Raw genomic sequence first — 23,440 nt, 5'->3', positions numbered from 1 at the left:
TGCTGTCACTGCAGACTGGCAGGGTCGCCTACAGAGCAGCGCTGGTAGCTGTTAATGAAGTGATGCTCTTTTATATTTGAGGGCTGATCCATTTCGTAGGGGAAGATTTCAACCATTACCCTGTAACTCAGTACCAAAGGGCAAGGTAACACGCGAAAACAAGGGGTAGGGGTAAAAATAAGAAAGGGGATTGGGCCAAAGAAATGGCAGTTAAAGGGAAATGTGGAAGTCAAGGTAAGATCTAGAAGACCAAGAAAATTGTCAGATCAAACTGCTCTTATGCTGCTTTTACCCCCAGTAAGTCGTGGGCTGGAGGGGGCAGTCGTGGAGTGGGGGCAGATTCTGGTTCGATCCCCTCAGCTGACGGTACGTGACTGAAGTGCCCTTGAGCAAGGCACCTAACCCCCCAACTGCTCCCCGGGCGCCGTGGATAGGGCTGCCCACCGCCCCGGGCAAGTGCGCTCACTGCCCCCTAGTGTGTGTGTGTTCACTAGCGTGTATGTGGTGTTTCACTGCACAGATGGGTTAAATGCAGAGGTCTAATGTCGATGTGTTCAGACAGAGTTGGCTAAAACGTTCATTTCATTTCATATAACAGCAAAGGACCTGACAGAAGGTTTAGCTGACACAGGAGCGATGGTGCACAATCTACTCTGTCATCCGAAGGAGACAATACCTGCAACCTCGTCATCACATCTGAAGTATGCAAAACATAATCTAGATTAGCCTAGAGGCGTTTTGGAAACAGGTGCTGGACTGATGAAGTAAAAATGGAACTCTTTGGACGCTAAAAGTTTCAGTTCATTAGGTGGATCTTTTGTGCTTTGGGGTTTTGTAGCAGCCAGTGGCAGAGGAAACGTTGCACAGGTAGATGGTATTGTGGTTTCCATGAAATATTGGCACATTTTGGAGGCAAATGTGACGCAGTCAAGAACCTAAAGCTAAAAAGAGATTTTGAGGTATGTATTCCCCAACAGGACAATGATCCAAAATATACTTCAAATCCAGTATGAATCTGCAGTGTGTGTAGTTTTACAGTCTGACAGTAATAATTGTGGAGCGATTTTAATCCAGTGTGAATCTGCAGTGTGTGTAGTTTTACAGTCTGACTGTAATAATTGTGGAGTGATTTTAATCCAGTATGAATCTGCAGTGTGTGTAGTTTTACAGTCTGACAGTAATAATTGTGGAGTGATTTTCATCCAGTATGAATCTGCAGTGTGTGTAGTTTTACAGTCTGACAGTAATAATTGTGGAGTGATTTTAATCCAGTATGAATCTGCAGTGTGTGTAGTTTTACAGTCTGACAGTAATAATTGTGGAGCGATTTTAATCCAGTATGATTAGCAGTACATGTAAGTTATGTCATCCAACTGTAATAATTGTGGATGTGATTTTAATCAGGCTAACTGCTCATCATATTTACAGTACATTTTCATGTCTTTGCTCTGGGATCCGGTATTGAGAGGCCTTAGAAGTTGTTGCTTCCAGCGTCATCTAAAAAGTCATGTCCTGCATTGAAGCCTGGAGATGCTGGATCTCCTCTCACTCTCTCCGTTTCTCCTTCCCTCACTTTTATCTCCATTCAATCCTTCTCTGCGCCATTGAGGAGACAGCACTGTTTTATCAGCCTGCCACAGGTGCAGTGTGTATTGGATTACAAACGCACACACACAGACACGTTTAAACACACACCGCCACATAACAATAAACAATGCCAACAATAAAACAGTCACACGCTCGCTGGAGTCAGCGCAGAGCCTTTGTCTTCATGGAGGAGCTGCAGACGCCAGATACCTCCAGCTTTCTCCGCTCCTCGTTTGTCTCAACACGGCCTCAGCTCTCATTTAAATCCCAGGGAAACAGGAAATATGTGCTGCTTTGTGTCATATTGTGTTTACATTTGTTTGCCTGTTGAAATGTGTTGTACCCACACGCCCAGTGTGCAGCGCTAGACGCCCCAGGTTAGAACGTTCCTCAGAACATTAGATGTTTGGCTGTGCAGTAGTGTTGCGTATTTGCCTTGCTCTGCATTCACAGTGCACTAACCTGCTATGTCTCCTGCTTTCTGTCGTCTTTTTTAAACTGACCAGTCCACAAATAAAGCATTCTTCCATTGTTACTGTTGCTAAGTCAGACACACTTTGACAGGAGGCAAAACTGAGGCATATTGGTGTGTTCAGGGGACTTCCAGCCATATCTTGGAGAGTCAGTAAGATGCTCTTTGGTAACAAGATCGAATATCTCAGTAGCTCAGGGTTGTCCAAAGTCCGGCCCCAGGGCCAGATGCTGCCTGTGGATTGATATCAATTGGCACTCCGGCCAACATGTTGAGTCCTTTCCCTTGACAGTGGCAGCTGTACTGTAAACCTACAATTAACCTGTAGATTAATTCACTGAATGACATTTAGTCATGACTACAACAGAGAAGCTGGCAGTGACGACTGGCAGTTTTAAGAGTGATGGAACACTTTTTCATCAAGAGCCGTAACAAATATGTGCCTCATATGTCAACAGACTGTAATGAATTTGCTATGAAAGTACATTATGAGCCATCCGTTCCCAGGGGTCCAAGAGAGCACAATTGGCCTTGCTCTCTGGGTAGGAAGGAGGGCCCCCCACCCCAAACACGTAACAGAACTGGTGGTTGGTGTTCTCCTCTGAGGCAGACGACAAAAGACTAAGCAGCTTTTTAATCAGAGCAAATTCACTAGTTTGTACAATAAATATTATGTGTTCTGTGTAGTTGAGTTTTTCATATTTTGGATATTTTGAATACTGAACCTTTAATCATTTATGAATATTTTGGCAAAAAGTGAACAGCCCTCATGTATTTTGATGGGGTCCATTCTGGCCCCCTTTGTAAAATGTTTGGACTCCTCTGCAGTAGATAGTATTTATTTGATGGCTCACTTGCCATGGCCATATTGTTGACATGCCACCGGTCAGTGGGGCGACCCATAGAGCCATAGAGTTACAGCATCCTGACACACAAAATAGAGCCATGGTGTGTTGCATGAGTGATTCATGGCAGCAACTGCAACAAAACACAAAACTGTGGCAGCTTTTATAGCGTCCTGGCTGTCTAACGTCGTGAGGGGGGAAAAAGCTGAAGAGCTGAGCCAGTGAAGGAGAAACCTTTGCATAGCGAGAATAAACAGGACAGTCTTTCAGCTGTGTCCCCTTAATGTTGCCAAAGGATGTGAAGGATAGATTCTGTAATTTTGCCCTTGATCATTTTCCAGTGTTGGATTTTTCACGATTGATAGTTGACATAGATGATGATGATCTAGATCTTTTAGCTTTAGCTTTAGGTGGAGGGTGAATGCAGTTGAGAGAACAGCTGGGCTCACGTAACTTAAGTTGACCTCAACACTGATTATCTCCACTTTTATGAGCACAGTTATGGACATGAAATGCGATGTTCGAAACAGTTGTTGCATATCTTGATAATAATATGAGAAACGATAAATTATTAAGCAAACAAAGCAAAATAAAAAGAAGTGAAATAGCCTGGTGTTCACACTGGCAGCGACCTGCCAAAATGGCCGTAAGTCATTCAGTATTTAAGGAGAGCCAGCGCTGCAAAGCAAGCGACCAGAGTGACGTGAAGAAGCTCAGTTCTGCTCAACTTCATGCAAATGAGCAGTGATGCAGGGTGGCGATAACCAATCAGAAAAGACGTTCTCACATCTTGTGGAAAATACAGTTGTTTTTCGCTGAAGATTTGTTCCCCTGCATTTAATTGAATGTGTAGCGAAAGCAGATTGCAGCGGTGTGAGTTTATCATGCTGTATGGAGTCTATATGGAGTTTATATACTGAGATGTTAGTAAAAATGAGGCATGGTAGAAGAAAGTGTACTGATTTTATAATGACCATAGCAAAGAAACTAAATAAAATGATAACATAGCCTCATTGTGAACTGAGCTTATGTTATAGGCCCAGTTAACTAATGTTATTTTGTTGAATGGATATCGAAATTCTGCAGATTCTGCTTTTCCTGAAACAAATGCAAGTCACTCATGATGAAGTGTTTAATAATCTGAGAAAATCATTTAAGCATTTCTGCTCAGCTGGAGTACAAATGGGGGAAAAAAAACACAAGTGAAATATGAATTTCTTGATTTTGATGTTTACTTGTGTTCCATGTCATGTGAGTCAATAAATACAGCCTACGCTGGCTGAGCACTGGGTTGTCTTTGCTCCCATGCTTTTAAAAATGTAGTTTGCATGACCACGTAACCCAGTCGAACGTCCTGTCTGCTTGCTCTTGCTTCAGAATGCCCATCAGCAACCAGCTGAAGGCTGCCTGAGCGATTTTACCGCCTGCGGTGTGCCTGCAGAGTAAGAGCTACTCGCATCAGAACGGCAAGCACATTTTGGTGCACTACAAGGCTGAGAAACAGCTCCACAGCTTTTTTTAGAAAGCCTACAAAAACAGATCAGTATATTTATTTTTTATGAAGGCAAGAATGAATAAGGGGTGGTTAAGTTACTTGTCCACCTTATAGGAAAGTAGAGTTCAAGCGCAGCACAGAGAAGCACTCATCAGCTTGCTAACGGTTTGTTTAAGCAATAAGACACGAGACGCAGTGCGTTACTGCGGTTTTATCACGGGAGGGGTGTTCTTAGGCATGACACACAGCAGAGTGCCTAAAACTCCCAACCTTGTGATAACATCACAGTAATGCATGGCCTTAGGTGGCTTACTGCTTTTATAAAACGTCGGCCAACATAAAATATGAACAAAACACAATTTTTCAGAAAATAATTTTACTATTAATATTAATACTATTAATATTTTATAGTATTTTCTATTAATGCTATAAAGTTACTATTAATAATCGACATAAACAAATATTTTGGCAAGACATGTAGTTTCTTTAGTGTATGGTATCCTTGTCAAGTAACCATGGAGAACGTTGCCCATAGGTTGTCCATTCAATAGACATTTTTATACTTTTATACTGCAGTTTTACAGTGAATTATACCGTAAACACTTTATTTCATGAACTTTTTGTCTTATAACAATGAAAAAAAACCTTGCATCTCCATTTTTGTCGTTTTTTTAGTTTTCGACATAATCTGAAAATGCCTGTTGCCCTGTTGTTACATTGTGTGTAAATTTCATGATGAATGGACCAAAAGAAATGACCCAAAATGACTTGGAAAAAGTCTGGTTCCATTGACTTCCATTGAAAGTAAAGAAGGTTTTCTCCTTCTCCTGTAAAGCTATCATTTTGGAGATATGAAGTTTGATTCCGACAACAGCGATATGATAACACGGCATCGCTTTATAAGTACTTAGAAGTATTGGTCACCAAATCATCACTGCAGGTCTTTAGCACCGATCCAGCGGCTCAGCTCTTCTCGTGCTGGGGCTGAATCTCAAATGGCTCCCTGCTCCCTACATAGTGCACGACGTAGGAGTTTAAATACTGGTTCCTGCAGCCCAACAGAGCAAAATACAGCTAAGAAATAGTCATTTGTGACTCGGCTTGGCTGCAGAGGCTAGAATTTCTAAACTTTCATAGCTAGCGCACTATTTAGGGAGTACACAGCCGTTTGGGATTCAGCCTGGGTTTGATGCGACTTCTGACAAACACAAACATTTGAAATATGTTATACTTTTGTACTGCAATTTTACAGTGAATTATACCGTAAGTGGTTTAATTCAAGCCTGTGATGTTAATGATGGAGTTGTTTAGATGTTTGCTATCTTTTAGCCTGTTAGCTAGCTGACCAGCCAGGTTCTAGTTAAGAACATAAACTGTAAGTCCCTCAGTTTAAACAACAAACAGGTTCTTACTTCATCAGTAACCTCGATGCTCCATGTCAGCAGCAAGAGAGTCATTCCATTAATATCATAAGGGTTTTTATTGTGCCGTGATGTAGTATAGTAGTATGATGTACTGTATAGTAGTGATATACAGTTCTGGTGCTGTTAGGCGTCACAGATGTGTCTATATTGTGGATTTTTCATTGGCTTCAAATGTGGCTTAACCAATTTGATCTGTTGTGTCATGGCATCTGTTACCGATATGTTTATCATGGAAACTCATAAATACGATTTATCATGCAGCCCTAATCATGATGTTTGGTGGTGTAGCTGATAATACAAAAGAGAGAATATTTCAGATCCTTCCACTAGAGGTGTTCAATAAGATTTTACAAGGTCTCAGTATGAACCTCCTCCAGCTGTACAGACAACATCAACGCCATAGTCAAATTCATCCCATCCTGGATTGAGCATATCTGGTGTCGCTGCACTCACGGCTCTTTCAGTGCAATTTCGGTGATCATCCAGTGTTGTGGAACCAACGACGAACACTCTGAGCTGTTGGAGCTTCACTACCCACGAAAATCACGTTGCACAGTTATGTCGCTTTCTGCTCAGGGGTCGCATCTCCTCCCAGACTGAAGGGAGCTATCTTTTCCGGTGACCGTCAGAAACTATATGACCCCCTCTTTCAATTGGTATGTGATTGGTTCCTAGGCGCCTCGTGGTTGTAAAAATATGGTGCTTTAAAATCAGATGAATCTTTTTGAATCGCCTTGTACGATTCTAGCAATTTGTCTGCTTTTATCTCCTGCGATGTGTGTTCTGATGCAGTATTTAAGGTGATTATAGAGGTCTGGATTTGTTCTTGCAGGCAATAACGCATAATCAGGTCTTAAAGATAACTTACTGATTTGGTACCAATCAACATCTCCAATCACACAGACATTTTCTTGATGTCTTGACTTAGAAGCCATAGCCAGCATTGACTGCTCATACACATTAAACTGACGACAGTGTCATCAGTATGTCTGCGGGGTGCTTTCTGGGCTTCAGTGACTGTCTACTATCAAAGTTCAGTCCACAACAAGGCACTCTTCCATGTTATGATCAAAGATTAAAATTGACTTCATTTTCAGGGCAAATCCATGAAAACACATTAACTAAGGCTGGAGAGAAAGCTGCCAATGCGTCGCAGCCGTTGCCTTCATCAAGGTGCAGTCTCCAAACAAAGAAAGGTGTATTTCAGCTTTTTGACCAAGAGGTATAAATCAGAAATAATCTGAACAGCTATGTCAAGTTCTGGTAGAAATCGAACCACTTCCATAATAGTTCTTGGACGGCCGTGTAAGATTCCTTCATGCCTCGTTCCTTTATTGTTTATATTGTTTCACACTGAGTGAAATAGCGTTTATTGCTGGTTTGGGAATGCAGAAGTCACTTCATCGCGTTGTTAGTCTTAATTAAAGTATGATTTGGATGAAGAAAGGGTTGGTGGGTTTTCTTTTGAAGTGAAATGTGAAGGTAGAGTATGAAGTCCTCCCGGACATGCAAAGGGCCCCCTTTAGTACATCGCCACAAATGTATTATATGTACTATTTACTTACCAAACTAGCATTTCTGGGACTCATATTTTCTCTCTTTCTCTCTCTCTGTCTCTCTCTGTCTCTCTCTCTTTCTCACGGACACACTCCTCACCTGTGCCTTTTGTTTTCAGGTGTTTGTCCAGCATCAGTCACCTAGTTCTGGATGAGATCCATGAGCGGAATCTACAGTCTGATGTTCTCCTGACCATTGTAAAGGACCTGCTGGGGACCAGGGATGACCTCAAGATCATCCTCATGAGCGCCACGCTCAACGCCGACAAATTCAGCAAGTACTTTGGTGAGAGTGCTTTGTATGGCGTTTCGAGCAGAAATGTTTTGTAAAAAAAATTGAGCATCAGCCAAAACATTAAGCAAAGACAGTTTTCTCTTTAGTTTTGCACTGGAATTATAAGGGCATTGTCACACTTGGGCCATCTGAAGTGGACTCAGACCGCTGAGTCATGGTTTCTTTTGCATTTGTGAACATGCCAAACGAACTCAGACCCCTCTAAACGGCCCCAAAAACAAACCGAACTGAGACCACCTCTCGAGGTGGTTCGATTGATTTGTACATTGTGAAAACAGAACGGCCCCAGTCCGCTTTAGCTTTGCTTTATGGTGAAGACCTCGAGGCTCACCGTTCACACAGCCACAGTCTTCCAGCACTTCAGCAGGTAAAAACAGACTCCCAAGTATCATTTATAAGGTTCTACTAGGATAAATTCGGCCTGTGAGCTGCGACAAGACAGCAGCGCAGACATATTAAAGCGATAAGATGTGAGAGGTGATTTTGCCGTGTTAAAGGCTCGAGCTGGGCACGCAACACAAGTTTAAGCTGCTTTCACACTGAATGCTGAACGAATGAAAATTCACACAAGTTTCACCGGGTGGAGCTCAGTGAGGAGCACAGCCGAAAACAGAACCCGCCGCGGCAGACGCTAGGGTCATTTGTCCAATTTTGTGCGAGGCACTTCGGACAATCAGTTCATCGCTGCCAATAGGAGAGCTGCAAGTGGGTCTGGTGGTTTCTCTCGCCTCCTCTCGAGTTCTAGTGGAGTTATGGTCTGAGTGGTCTGAGATCGTGAAGGACCAGAAAGAAAACTGAATCCTCTTTATAGTTCACTTACATTGTGAGCACAAAATGAACTGAGGTAATTTGCAGTTGGTTCCCTTCCAGGTTCACTTTAACAGAACTCAGTCTGGTTCTTTTAAAACGAACTACGTGTGAAAACACTGTAAGGCTAATGTAGCTAACAAGCAGTGAAAGCTTATTCTTCCCCTAAATTAGCATGGTGCAAACTGCATGCCTGAATCATCAGACGCTTGTGTCTAGTTCTTATGAAGGGGGATTCTGCTCTAAATCTAGAGTTTAACGTTGAACAAAAATTGTAAAGAAAGCAGCAATTCTGTCTGTTTTCAGCACAAAATTGAGGGCAGAAACAAGAAGCCAGTCTAAGGTAAAGTATCTAAGTACCCAGGTAGCTAACCTGCTAACTAACCTATTAACTATCCAAATTAAGGCAACTAGCTTTTAGCTTATTGTCCTACATTCTTCAAAAAGATGGTTCTTCAGGGGTTCTTTAGCAAAGGGAAAGGTTCTATTTAGAACCATGAGTTCTATATAGAACCATTTCATGCTTAAATAGTTCTTTGCATGGTGAAATGGTCCGTGAGATTGATGAAGAATGTGCTATGCAGAACCTTTTCAAAATAGGTTGTCTGTAGCATCAAAAAGGTTCTTCTATTGTTATAATATTAAGCTTGTTATAAAAGAACCCTTTCTAGTGCTATATGGAACCCTTTTTAAAAAAGGTTCTATATAACCTTCTACAGCATATTCTTTATCAATCTGAAGAACCCTTTCATAATGCGTAGAACCCTTTAATCATACAGAGAGTTCTTTGAGTGCTCATGGTTCTATATAAAGCCATTTTCTTTACTAAAAACCCTTGAAGAACCACCTTTTTAAGAGTGTATATAGTACCAAAACGGTTTCTTTTATTGCTACAAACTTGGCATCGTAACAATAAGAGAACCTTATTTGGTATTATATATAGAACCATTTTCTACAAACTTTTCATTGTAACAATAAGAAAACCTTTTTGGTGCTATACAGAACCATTTTCAAAAAGGTTTTATGTAGAACCATCTAAAGCACATTTTCCATCAATTTAAAGAACCATTTCTCAGTGCAAAGGACCCTTTAATCATGCAGAGGGTTCTGTGAGTGTTCATAGTTCTATATAGAACCAGTTTCTTTACTGAAGAACCCTTGAAGAGCCATCTTTTTTAAGAGTGTACCTTCCTTCTGCATTACCCTGCTAACAGAAACAGAATTTCAAAAATCCACCCTCAAAAATCCACCAAATGTCCCTCCCACCTTCAAGATACATCATCAGAAGGGGCGTTTCCCAGTCTTTAAACTGGAATATCGGGGTCTGGAAACCACTGCAGCGCTGCTGTAGGATGTGAACAGGCATGTTTACCACAGATCAGGATGATGGTTGCATTTTTCATTTTGGCCACAATGTTCCTTTAATTAATGTCAGATAGCCTTGCTTATGTCTGTTGGCTTATCAAGTGCATTTGGAGTCAGAGGGAAATGTAATTTTTCACCAAACAGAAAAAAAAGAGTCACCTTGCGCGTTTGAGGTGGTAGTAAATTCAGTCTGCTGCAGATGCCGTTGCACGGGCATGATCAACCTGTAAATACCTGTGGGGTGTGTGACTGGATTCATAGATTGAGAAAAGGTGGTACAGTGCTGTGAATGTCTCATTCGATGTATGGAAAATGGGTTGCAAAGTGGATGTTAATGATTGGCAAAAAGGAATAATTGCATTTGGGCGAGCCAAAGGCCAGAGTGTGAAGGAAGTAGCTAAATTTGCAGGTGTATCGAAGCATATGGTCATACAGGTCTACTAGCAGTGTCAAAAATCCCAGTTTACAGGAAATTCTCTTCAGAATTGTGGCCGAAAGACAAAACTGACAGACTGGGACCACCGGCGTGTTTCACGGCTTATGAATAAAAAACGCTTCACTTCCAGGCAAGAATTGCTTTTAGAAGTCAACGCACAAGACATTCACTGCACTATACCACCTTTTCTCAATCTATGAATGCCATCGCACACGCCGCAGGTATTTACAGCCCGATCAACCTCGTGCAATGCCATCTGCAGGAGCCTGAAGTTACTACCACCTTAAACACGCAAGAATTTTGAAATGCATAATTCACTTAAGATGTTTAAATGCACATATCAAATAATGCGTCATAGGCGGAAGTTTAAAATACATCATTTTTGCATCTTTCCCTGACAAAAGAATCATAGAATAATAAGTAATAGTGGTCTTATATGATCTGTCATGGGATTATAGAGAAATAATATCAATTCCATGCCACAGTAAACTTTATTTCCAGTCTATTGCTCAGGTCCACAGAGCTCTTGGGCAGAATGGCTTTGTGTAATGAATAATTACATGGCTGTTTGAGCAGAATGACTGTGTCCTGCTTTCAACTGAGCAATGAATATTTTACTTGCGAATATAAAAACAGCAGGTATGAAATCAACTTCTTAAAACATGACATGCTTCATAAAAAAAGTTAAGTAACAGGATTTAACGTAGAGGTAACGATCTGAGTAATGGCTTCAGCTTTAGATGAAAAAGGAGAAGCTTTCTGAGAGACTGATGTTGAAAGCGTTGCTGACGCTGTCTCTGATCTTCTTGCAGGAAACTGCCCCATGATCCATATCCCTGGCTACACCTACCCAGTCAAGGAGTACCTGCTGGAGGATGTGGTGGAGATGCTCAGGTGAGCATAACATTAAAGCTGCATATTATACGTATTACCAGCACTTATATTCAATCGCTGGTGAAGTATAGACATGCATAGGCCATGTATTATTACATGGGTTAAAACGTGTATACTCTTTAAAAAGATAGTGCTTCAAGGGTTCTTTAGTAAAGAGAAATGGTTCTATATGGGACCCTGAACACCTAGAGAACCCTTTGCATGATTAGTTCATTGCATCATGAAAACGTTCTTCAGATTGATGGAGATTGTGCTGTAGATAGTTCTATAAAGAACTTTTTTGAAATGGTTTTATGTAGGACCAGTGTGGTTCTTTGGTTTTTACAGTGACAAGCTTGTAACAGTAGAAGAACCCTTTGGGTGCTAACCCTTCTCGTAAAGGTTATATATAAAACCGTCTGTAGCACATTCATATACATTTTTCATCAAACTGAGGAACCCTTTCATGATGCAAGGAACCCCTTAATCATGCAAATGATTTTTTGAGTGTTAATGGTTCTATATAGAACCATTTTGTTGACTAAAGAACCCTTGAAGCACCACCTTTTTGCCTGAAAAAATACATGCATGGTGTTGTGAGGCAAAGTAGTCCCCAAGAAAAAGTTTTTTTTTCCCATACAACTCAAAAAGTTGGTTCTTCAAGGGTTCTTTAGTAAAGAAAATGGTTCTATAAAGAACCATGAGACCTCAAAGAACCATTTGCATGATTAAAGCGTTCTTTGCATCATGAACAGATTCGGAAGAATGTGCTGCAGATGGTTCTTTATAGAACATTTTTGGAAATGGTTCTAAATAGCACCCAAAAGGGTTCTTCTGTTGCTAAGATGTCAAGTAACAATAGAAGAACCTTTTTGGGTGCTACAAAATATATAGAAACGCTGTTTCTAATACCATCACATTAAAGAGTGGTTTAAAGCCAGAACTTTAACATGGCCTATGTGACCATGTTAGACAAGTATAGTGCTGCAGCCAGCTAAATGTTAGGAAAGCTGGCCTTTCCAATAAATACTCTCATAAGGTAGTCAACTACACGCCTCCTGTTGCAATCAGAATAGACTGGACAAACAGTTCACGCTATTACACGTGTAATTATATAAGAGAAAATGGTCTGGTTTGCAGGTTCCGGCCGCAGCAGCAGGACCGGCGGCCCCGGTTCCGGAGAGGCTTCATGCAGGGTCAGAGCGCGTGGCCTGAGAAGGAGCAGAAAGAGGCAGAGTACAAGGAGAGCTGGCCCTGCTACGCCCGCACACTCAGAGACAGGTCAGTCTGCAACATGCACACATGCACACCGCGAGTGATCATTTATCACAGTCCTATGGACTGTATTTTACTGTGTGTGTGTGTGTGTGTGTGTGTATATGTATATATATATATATATATATATATATATATATATATATATATATATATATATATATATATATATGTGTATATATATGTATGTGTGTGTGCAAATCATTTAAACTCCATATTGAATTGAAAATACTACAAAAACATCAAAACAAATGTTGAAACTGAGAAATTTTGTTGTTTTTTGAAAAATATATGCCCATTTTGAATTTGATGCCAACAACACATTTCAAAAAAGTTGGGACGGGGGCCTGTTTACCACTGTGGTTCATCACCTTTTCATTTACCAACACTCTGTAAGAGTTTGGGAACTGAGGAGACACTGCTGTAGTTTTGAAAGTTAAATGTTTTCCCGTTCTTGTTTGATACAGGATTTCAGCTGCTCATCAGTTCTGGATCTCTTTTGTTGTATTTTTCATTTCATAATGTGCCAAATGTTTTCAGTGGTGACAGGTCTGCAGTTTAGCACCTGAACTGTTTTAATAAGGAGAAATGCTGCTGTAATACATACAGAATGTGGTTTGACATTGTCTTGCTGAAATAATCAAGACCTTCCCTGAAAAAGACGTTGTCTGGATGGCAGCATATGTTGCCAAAACATGTATATATTGTTCAGCATTAATGGTGCCTTTACAGATGTGCATGTCACCCATGCCATGTGCACTAATGCCCCCCTATACCATCATGAATATTGGATTTTGAACTGTGCACTGATAACAAGCTGAGTAGTCTTTAACCCGGAGGACACAGTGTCCATAATTTCCAAAAAGAATTTCAAATGTTGATTCGTTGGACCACAGGACATTTTTCCACATTCCCTCAGTCCATTTTAACTGAGCTCAGACCAAAAGAAGGTGGCAGCATTTCTGGATCCTGTTTATATTTGGTTTCTTCTTTGCATTTTAGAGTTTTAACTTACATTTGTGGATGCAGTGATGATCTGTGTTCACAGACAGTGGTTTTCATAGGTGTTTCTGAGCCCATGCAGTGATTTCCACTACAGAATCATATTTGTTTTTAATGCAGGGCCACCTGAGGGCCCAAAGATCACGGCCAGCAAATACTGTTTTTTGGCCATACAGAGATTTCTAAAGATTTTTTGAATCTTTTAATGTTATTATGTACCGTAGATGATGAAAAGCAAAAGTTCTTTGTTATTTTATGTTGAGAAATGTTATTCTTGAATTGTTGTACTATTTGATTGTGCAGTCTTTCAGAGTGGTGAACCCCTCCTCATCTTTACTTCTGAAAGACTCAGCCTCTCTGGGATGCTTTTTTTATTCCCAATCGTGTTACTGACCTGTTGCCAATCAAGCACCATTTTTTTTAAATATTATTATTTATTTATTTTTTTTATTTTTTAGCATTACACAATTTACCAGCCTTTTGTTGCCCCGTCCCAACTTTTTTGGAATGTGTTGTTGGCATCAAATATATATATATATATATATATATACACATTTGTGTGGAATACTAAAATACTAGAGTTCAACTAATCAGTCACCAGAAGACTGTGACTGTGTCATCTGATTCTTTACGTTTGAAAAAAGAGCGAATACCACACATAAATGAACAACACTGCATGATAGAAAGCAAACGCTAACCTGCCTGTAACATCCTATGTCTGTACCTCGTCCAAGCTGGGCTTCACGTGAGTTTAATGATGGGGGAAACACTGAATATTAACATTAGATGAGCAGAATGTGGTGTTTTCAGTAAAATTTTCACTGTTGTGTTGTGAGCTGGTTACCATCACCAGCACACTGGATTAGCCTCAGCCCAGCTTAATATGCCTAATATGACACAATATGGCTGTGAACAATTATTGCAATCATCTTAAATAATTGCCGTTCTTAAGAGAGTCCTGGGGCTCAGCGAATTAGGTTATTTCTGAAAGGCACAATAATCGTGAACCTGTTACGGTCTGATCTGCATTAGCGGCACTTGATTGCTTATTTGTGTTTATTTTAATGTTAGCAGTTAAATGCTGTGTGCCCAGAAGAATAGCTTTAAATATGAGCTCTTGTTTCAGAGTCTCAGCTCTCGACTGAATGAGATTCCCATTAAAGAAATGAATGAATCATTAGCTGCTGTTATTGTATTCCCTATGCATAATATGCATAGGTTAAATTATGTACGTTATATAAGAATTAAAATAGAGGTGCTGTGATGTGCATGTGTTGATTTTAGGACAGGGACAGACAGGCTGTCAGACATATCCATGCTGGCATCCAGTCGCCATCCCAGAGGCTGACGTGTCATCTCTGGTTTTCACCTCTCCACTGTGCTGTGATTGGCAGGTACTCAGACAGCACCATCGATGCCCTCGAGATGATGGACGAGGATGACAAGATCAATCTGGAGCTGATTGCAGCACTCATCCGCCACATCGTGATGAACGAAGACGTGAGTGTGTGTGTGTGTGTGTTCATCTGATGTGCGTTAGGACGGAAAAAAAGCAATTAGGGGTTGACATTGTTGATCATGGAAAAACGTTGTCATATTATTTACTTAAAAATAAAGGCACTCCATTATATTATGTTTATATTTTAATAAAGATGGTTCTTCTGACAGATTTCAGTAAGCTACATGAAGGGTAGGGGCGATATGGTGTTTTATTGCATCATTAAAAAAAAAAACTTTTCACACACTGTGACACACAAAATGAGAGTAAACCTCAGAAATCATAAGCATTTTGATTTTTTGATTACTGACATAATTTGATAGTTGATTGATCGATTGCAGAAATCTTTTTTTTGTACCCATAGTAGAGGTGGGCAAAGTGGCGAAAATATAATATTGCGATACTTCAAGAAATTTCACAATACACGATATCTCACAATATTAATTTTTGTCAGACATCTGATCAGTTGGTAATTCATCCATCTGAAAATAAGCCACAGGGCTTGTCTGACACCCAGGTTGATGGGTTTAAGCCCTCACCCCTTCTGTACTGTCGGTCCACATAACGGACTGCCCAAAAGTTTATGCCTTTTTGGGAGGAGGTTGTTGATTCTGTCTCTTCTCTGACTAAGATATACTTCCCCATAGACTTTAAACTTCATTTACTTAATGATAATTAAATCTAAATCTAAATCTAAGTTCTCCCGTTATGGAAAGATCCCAGAAAATATGGCTGGCTGGCTTAACTGCAGCAAAAAAAGTTATCGTCCAGCATTGGCATTATTGGATATCTGGAATTATCATCTGCAAGAAATAGCAGTGCTGCCCCTACAACTTTACACACCATTACAGGACACATTTCTTGTTGCACAGAAGAAACTTTGAATTATGGTGGGGCAAAAGGAGAAGAATGGGCAGAAGGGCCACTAGTTCAGTTTGATTAATTGAGTTGAAGTTGATAGATTAATTGATTGTAGAAATCATTGGTGGTTGCAGCCGTGGCGTGTGTGTGTGTGTGTGTGTGTGTGTGTGTGTGTGTGTGTGTGTGTGTGTGTGTGTGTGTGTGTGTGTGATCACACTGTAGCTGATTTGGCTGGCACTCAGGCAGATGGCTCTGTGTTTTCAGGCTCTAATAAAGCAGAAACTAGTTGGCATGAGCTGGGTGCTAATCGGCCGGCTTAACAGATGCTCGCTCTTTTGCTCTCTCTCTCTCTCTCTCTCTCTCTCTCTCCTCTCTCTTTCCCTCTCTCTCTGTCTGTCTCCTCTTCCTCCTTCCTCACTTTCCTTTTCCTTTCCTCTTTCTCTTCCAGTTCTCTTCCTCGTCACTCCTCTTGTTCTCCATGTTCTCTTCCTCTCCTCGTTCTCCCTAATTTCTCTCTTTTTTCTGTCCATCCTCTTTCTGTTCCGCTCCTTATCCTCGTCCCTTCCTCGCTTTGTCATCTCATCTTTCTTCCTCTCTCTCTCCATCTATCTCTCTCTCTCTCTGTGTCTGTCTCCACTTCCTCCTTCTTTTACTTTTCTGTCTGTCCTCGCTCTCCTTTTCCTTTCCTCTTTCTCTTCCAGTTCTCTTCCTCGTCACTTTTTTCCTCTTCTTCTTTCTCTTCTTCCCTTCTCCACGTTCTCCTCCTCTCCTTGTTCTTTCCAATTTCTCTCTTTTTCTCTCCTCCCTCTCTTCCCGTTCTCCTCCTCTACTCACTCTCTTCCTCTCCTCTTCCTCTGCTCTTTTTTCCACTACTCTTTGTCTTTCCTATGCACTCCTTTTCCTCTCCTCTTCCTCTTTATCTTCCACTCCTCTTACTTCCCCTGTCTCTTCCACTCATCTTTGTCTCCAGTTCCTCTTTCTCTTCCACTTTTAATTCTTCTCTTCTTTCCTCTGCTTCTTCCACTTCTTTCTTGCCTCTACTTCTCCTTGTTCTCTCTTCATTCACTCCCCTATCCTCTATCTCCTTTCTCTCCTCGTCCTCTTTCTGTTCCACTCCTTATCCTCTTCCCTTCCTCGCTTTGTCATCTCATCTTTCTTCCTCTCTCTCTATCTCTCTCTCTCTCTCTCTGTCTGTCTCCTCTTCCTCCTTTTTTTCCTCCTCTTTCTGTCCTCACTCTCCTTTTCCTTTCCTCTTTCTCTTCCAGTTCTCTTCCTCATCACTTTTTCCTCTTCTTCTTTCTGTTATTCTCCTCTTCCTCTCCTCGTTCTCCCTAATTTCTCTTTTCCTCCCCTCTTCCTCTCCTTGTTCTCTCCAATTTCTCTCTTTTCTCTCCTCTCTATTCCTGTTCTCCTCCTCTACTCATTCTCTTCCTCTCCTCTTCCCCTGCTCTTTTTTCCAGTCCGCTTTCTCTTTATCTTCCACTCCTCTTACTTCCCCTGTCTCTTCCACTCATCTTTGTCTCCAGTTCCTCTTTCTTTACTCTCTCTTTCTCTTCCACTTTTGATTCTCCTCTTCTTTCCTCCTCATCTACTCTGCTTCTTCCACTTCTTTCTCGCCTCTACTTCTCCTTGTTCTCTCTTCATTCACTCCCCTATCCTCTATCTCCTTTCTCTCCTCGTCCTCTTTCTGTTCCGCTCCTTATCCTCTTCCCTTCCTCGCTTTGTCACTCTCATCTTTCTCTCTATCTCTCTCTCTCTCTCTCTCTCTCCCCCCTGTTCTCTATGCTTTGCATTACCTTGTGATGAATGGCACTCTAGCCTTGAACTCGAGTGAATTTCATTTCCTACGATTCTTTTGGCGCTTGAGGGAGGTTTGTTCTGACCTCACTCTGCTCTTTTATGTGGGGATGTATTTTTGCGTCTGTGTCACATGATTGCAGAGATGTGTCAGAGAGTGTGTGATCTCCAGCATCAAAGGGAGAGAGAGAGAGAGAGAGAGAGAGAGAGAGAAAGAGGACGTGGTGATTTTGTCTCTTTTGTGGCCACTATGCAGGACGTGCAGCTCACTTCGCATTCCAGCTCATCTATAACCACTAATACTGATGCACTCTGCTCGGCAAACGATTGCGGACACCTAGCTTTTCACAGTGCTTTTAAGAAATGAGAACGCTCTGTTTGTCGGTGTGCAATAACACGAATGTGTTCAGAAGTTGCACACCTGCACATCCAGTGTTTCCTCTGAAATGAAGGGCATTACTAGAGGCTGCAGTAACAGCCTCTACCCTTCTGGGAATGCTTTACAGTAGTTGTTGAGCATTGCTGTGAGGATTCGATTGAGCATTATTGAGGTCAGGTAGTGATGTTGGATGATCAGTTCTGGATCACAAACTCATCCTAAATGTACTGGACGGAGCTCCATCACTCCAGAGAACTGGAGTGCAGGGGGGCTTTATTCCCTTTTAGCCAAAGCTTGGCATTGAGCATGGTGTCCTAAGGCTCATGTCCAGTTACTCCAGAGCGTCCCATTCTATTGGTCAGTGTTTTTCTACGGAGACTATACAAGCTGTCCGTGTGCAGTTAAACACCTCAGCAAGGGGTGCATTTGAATTCACTACTTAGAAGGAGTGTATAGATACTTTTACTAATGTAATGTATATAGATTGTTATTATACAGCATTATAATGATTTTCAACAGGATATAAAGGCTTCAGTATTTGAATTTGGTCTTACACTGTATCAAGCTCTAATCTACAGCCACACTGACCCGCACTCCTCTGCGTGTCGTTTTTTCATCCCTCGTTCCTCTCATAGACTCCTATTAATTTTCAGCAACGTGTAGCTAACGCTCGGCAACTCCATACGAACAACTGAATACACACCCCATACACCATGTCAGCTGCCTAGCAACACTTTAGCAACCACCTGGGATATCATAGTAACCGCTGCACAGCCGTTCAGCGGTTCCTTCAGGAAATACACTTTTTTAGTTTTAAATATGTTATGTTTTTAAAAATACCTAAAATTTTGGTTCGTTTGATTGAACTGAAATGGACAATCTGATATTTTTCAGGCCCTAATTCACCGGTTTTCAATGTGAGCAATTAACAAAAAAAGATATTTAAAAAAAACCTAGATTTTAGTATTTCTGTGGGCCGCTATGCTTTATAATTATAAACAGGTGGGCCTTGGGGTGGAAACGTTTGAGGACCCCTGCTCTAGAACTAAGCATTCCACATCACACTGAATGACTTTGTTTACATCTTAATGACTGACTTATGCAGAATTAAAAAAATAATAATGATTGAATTCCCCTATAGATCTAGAAAGTGGGCCTAAAGGATGAGAAAAACAGCTACCTAGTTAGAATCTGTAAAACATGAAACAACCAGCCTCAAACACACAAACACTTTATTATGTGTGCATATGCCTTGTGATAAACTTCAGAGTGAATCCCCAGGCTGTCTGGTCTCTGATGCTGGCGGCGAGAGCCTAATGATGTTGCTTATTTAGCCAGAGTAGACCGTTCCTGTTATCTAAGGCTTAAGTGGAATAAATGATCAGCAGCAAGCAAACAACAAAGAGTCAGAATTCAAACAATTCAGAAGAAAACGATTGAGTTTAGTTTTCTCCTTTAGCCCAAATTCATTTTGCTTACACTTTTGTTCATGTTTAAGGATTACAGAAACCTCATAAGCAAGTCTGTTTGAGAGTAATTAAAAGCATGATTTGAGGCAATGTGTGGTGTTTTTGGGTTCCTAAACACTAGACATTGCCGGGGTGGTAGATATGTACCTGCTGACTTTGGCCCAGTCCCATTTCTTCTTTTTACCCCACCCCTTGTTTTCAAGTGTCAATCTTGCCCTACGAAATGTGACCCTCAAATAAAACATTACTTCATTAACAGCTACTAGCGCCGCTCTGTAGGTGACCCGGCCCGTCTTCAGTGATAGCAGAGGAAGGTAAAGTTCAGCTCCTCACTGCTGGGCTTTAGTTACATTTAGGGCATCATATGACTTCAAAGAGGGGTATAAGACAACTATTTATTATCACCCATCGTTGATTCTTTAGTGGTACAAAGCTGAAGTCAGATATTCACCAGTTTCTTGTTTGAATCTTCCCGTTCCACCTTAAATGGTGCAGCAGTTACATTCTGGTGCTTCAGGCATCAATACTGCTGGACTATTTCAGGTGGAACGGGAAAATTAGCAATTTTTTTATGCTTGTTATGAAGAAAAGGACCGCAATACATTGAAACAACATTAAACTAATAGAATACAGTGGTTATCGTCATTTTTTAACTGAGAAACTTTTCACATCTGTGGGTGTCTTTGGTCTCTTGTTCAGCCATCTTGCTGGTTTTCCTTTTTGTCTCATAACTCTCTGTTTGGAGTCTCTGAAAAACCTCCGTTTGGAGGGCCATGTAGCCTTAACACTTCACCCTCCCCCTCTATCTCAACAAAACTGGGACACCCTACCCCTAGACTTGAACACGCAAAACAGAGGGCTAAGGGCTAAGTGGTAGGGGCGAGGGGTTAAATGGGTTTGGGCCTTTGTCTGTCCCTGCTTACTAAATCTCATGATGCTCCCAAGCCAGGATAGTGAAGGCTAGCACAGGCTTGCTCCAAGACACCTGTAGTTCCTCCAGTTTTTTTGGAAACTGCCGTCACTGAACAGCTCAACACGCCTGGAACGCTAACTGCCAATTCTGTTACATCAGCTAGGGTCACACCGAGTCATGAGGGAGAGGGAGGACTGTCTTACCCACCCAGAGAGGGGGAGGTCAGTTATATTCTCTCTGACCCCATTTACATCTGTTTTTTTCTTGTGTCTTGAATATGAGGGGCCATATTACAGAAACATCTGTTTAGTCACCATGACATTTCAGTTAGGACTGAATTTACAGAATAACAGTTCTTATCCTAACTCCAGATAAGAAAACAGTGTCACAGAAACATCTAACTAGGTCAGGGGTCGGCACCACGCGGCTCTTTTCCTGCTCTGTTGTGGCTCCACAGCAGAATGAGATTTGTAGGTAAAAATAAAATAATCCTCCTTTACAGTAAAATAAAGCGCTGCTGATCGTTCAACACAGTTTAACAATAAATGGTCTTAAACTCTGGAGTTAATGTAGAACTGCTAATTCACCCTTTAACCCTGAAGATCAGCACAGACTGCTGGTCACCATAGACAACAATCTCGTCTAGCTAGTAGCTAACGAAAAGGCAAAGAGAGAGATTTAAGACGAACATCGATAATTTGGAGACGAATGGACTTATTTACATTTATAATCACTCCAGCTGGTTTCCTGACATGTTTAATCTGCAATGGGAAACTAACAAACACTAAAAAGTTGAAAAGCTGAAGTCAACTTCTTGTTCGCCAGCTTCTTGTTTGAATTCTCCTGTTCCATCTTAAATGGTACAGCAGTTTAAGGTGGGAGGGGAAGATTCGAAGAAAGAGCTGGTGAATGACGAGCTGAATTTAGCCTCGTAAAAGTCAAACGAGAGACATTTTACAAGAAACTGTTCTACTTTTGAGGAAAAGTTTCCTGCTGGAGATGCGAGAAAAGCGGCTATAGCTGAGCTACAGCTTAAAGCAGATCAAAGTAAGCCTGCGTTTTCATTTATATTATATTTATTTGGTTGCTACTAAGACATTAGCTAGCACATATTAGGACATATTGTCAGCCAAGATGGTAAAATGTCACAATAAATAAGTTAAAATGTTGTGGCTCCCAAGGTGGTTTGATTTTTGTTGAAAGGACAGAATGGCTCTTCTTAACGTTTGGGTTGCTGACCCCTGCGCTAGACAAAATGGTAACAGTTTATTTTGATGGTCCACTGCCGATGCTTTGTAGATATCCAGTTCTTTCTTTAAGTGACTTTCAACTAAATATATTTTAATGCAACTGAACTTGAAATTGAACCTGAAAGATTCTAATAAATGTAAACGTAGTCCTAATCTTAACTTCAACACAAAACCTACACCTACTCCTAAACCTAACCCCAACCATAATCTTGATAATCAACTCTCAGTATTACTAAAAACTTTAAGCACCTGTAGACCATCAAAATGAAGTGTGACTGATAAAATTTCCTAAATATTGTCCAAACTTTAGTTCTCACTTTTATGTATTTTAACCATCTGTTTCTGTCATTTTTAGGCAGCATAATATAACTAGCATAATGATGTTACCATTATCTATGTTGCAAAATGGTAGTTCTACTTTTTGACTATGTTTACACAGCAGGTAAAAGTGGCCCAATCCGATCTTTTTCTCCGTATGTGACACAGATGTGTGTCAGTGTGAGCAGCAAAAACACATTGAATCTGACATTTTTCAATTCCGATTTGAGACGCTTTCATATGTGGTACTGAAATCCGATACGTATCCGATCTGCGGCAATGCGGCTCAGTCTGAACAGCCAGATCGGACAGTCCAACTCGACATTCGTCATAATTTCATGCTGCTGAGACTCTCTGTACCAAAAAACTAGAGGAGACTCATCGCAACCGCTCGGTGTTCGAAGAGTCCAAAAGAATCCAAAGAAGTGGCTGAATAACGAGCCCTTTTTACGGCGAACTCGAACACATTCTGGGTGATGAGTCCAGCTGTCAACCACTGGAACTTAAATCAGCTGATAATCGCTCCTGTGATGCTGGCGAAGACGAAACTGGAGCTCCAGTTTGTTTAACTCTGGACGAGCCACGCGAAGCTCTGTTCTTTTGCGCATGCGGGTCGGTTTAGGGGCTGATCTGTTCAGACTGATGTCACATACAGATCACATTTAAAAGATACTGTGAACAGCCAAACAAAAAAATCGGATTTGGTGAGAAAATCAGACTTGGGCCACTTTTACCTGCTGTGTAAACGTAGACTTTGTCTGCGTTTTAAAAATCTATATTATATCGATATCGATATTTTCTGGAGCTGCCAGATTCCATAATGCCAATGCAATGCCATCAATTATGTTAAGACTCTGTAATCATAGACATCTTGCTTTTGTTGAATGTGTATAAATGTATGATGTATATGTATGTGTGTGCATGTATGTATGTAAGACCCCCCCCATCTTTCAGTGGTATTGATATGCAGAGAATGTTGTTTGTGTGCTTACTATCAAAATTTAAAAAGTTATTAACAGCAAAAAATCTCAGTCACTGGAGACACGATGTCCACTGCCCCCCTCTCGTTAACTGCATGTGTTAATGTAGATTTAAAACTTGTCAAATAAATATTGCAGCTCTGGTGGTGAATAATGAGAAGACAGTGTTGACCGCGTGGCTGTTTTTGAGGAGGAACAACGTAGGCCGGCTCGCGCTTCGGCTTAAGCGTTTGGGAAATGGCCACTGAAACTGGGGAGCGATAACGCTCTGATAAACAGCAGGGGGCGCTCGCATCATATTGATAATCTCCAGATTATTGTACTTTAGTTTTGTTTTGACCTCTTTTACACAGGTAACTGAGGTCATAGTAGCTGTAACTTTTGTCTTCAACATCATTTTGATTACGCGCTGCTGTGAAACCTCCACCAAGCCTCCACCAAACTTTGTGCTTATGTTTTCAGAACCTTCGCTTTAAAACAGAGATAATTAAGGACAGAAATGAAGGAGCACAGATATAGTTATAGCCTGTAGTGCCTTTACAG

At 41.0% G+C, this 23,440-nt stretch overlaps 1 protein-coding gene across 1 annotated transcript in view; it reads left to right on the top strand.

Moving 5' to 3' along the window:
* LOC118818473 (ATP-dependent DNA/RNA helicase DHX36-like) overlaps positions 1 to 23,440 on the top strand; it is a 66,149-nt gene that overhangs the window by 16,158 nt on the left and 26,551 nt on the right. The window contains exons 8-11 of the mRNA XM_036585740.1: positions 7,499 to 7,665; positions 11,095 to 11,176; positions 12,296 to 12,436; positions 14,827 to 14,932. Coding sequence (XP_036441633.1) covers positions 7,499 to 7,665; positions 11,095 to 11,176; positions 12,296 to 12,436; positions 14,827 to 14,932 — 496 coding nt within the window. The remainder of the gene's footprint in view (positions 1 to 7,498; positions 7,666 to 11,094; positions 11,177 to 12,295; positions 12,437 to 14,826; positions 14,933 to 23,440) is intronic.

The sequence above is a fragment of the Colossoma macropomum genome, unplaced genomic scaffold (assembly GCF_904425465.1).
Source record: "Colossoma macropomum unplaced genomic scaffold, Colossoma_macropomum, whole genome shotgun sequence".
NCBI lineage: Eukaryota > Metazoa > Chordata > Actinopteri > Characiformes > Serrasalmidae > Colossoma > Colossoma macropomum.
The sequence above is the reverse complement of the archived record's forward strand: the minus strand, read 5'-3'. Positions and strand labels throughout refer to the sequence as shown.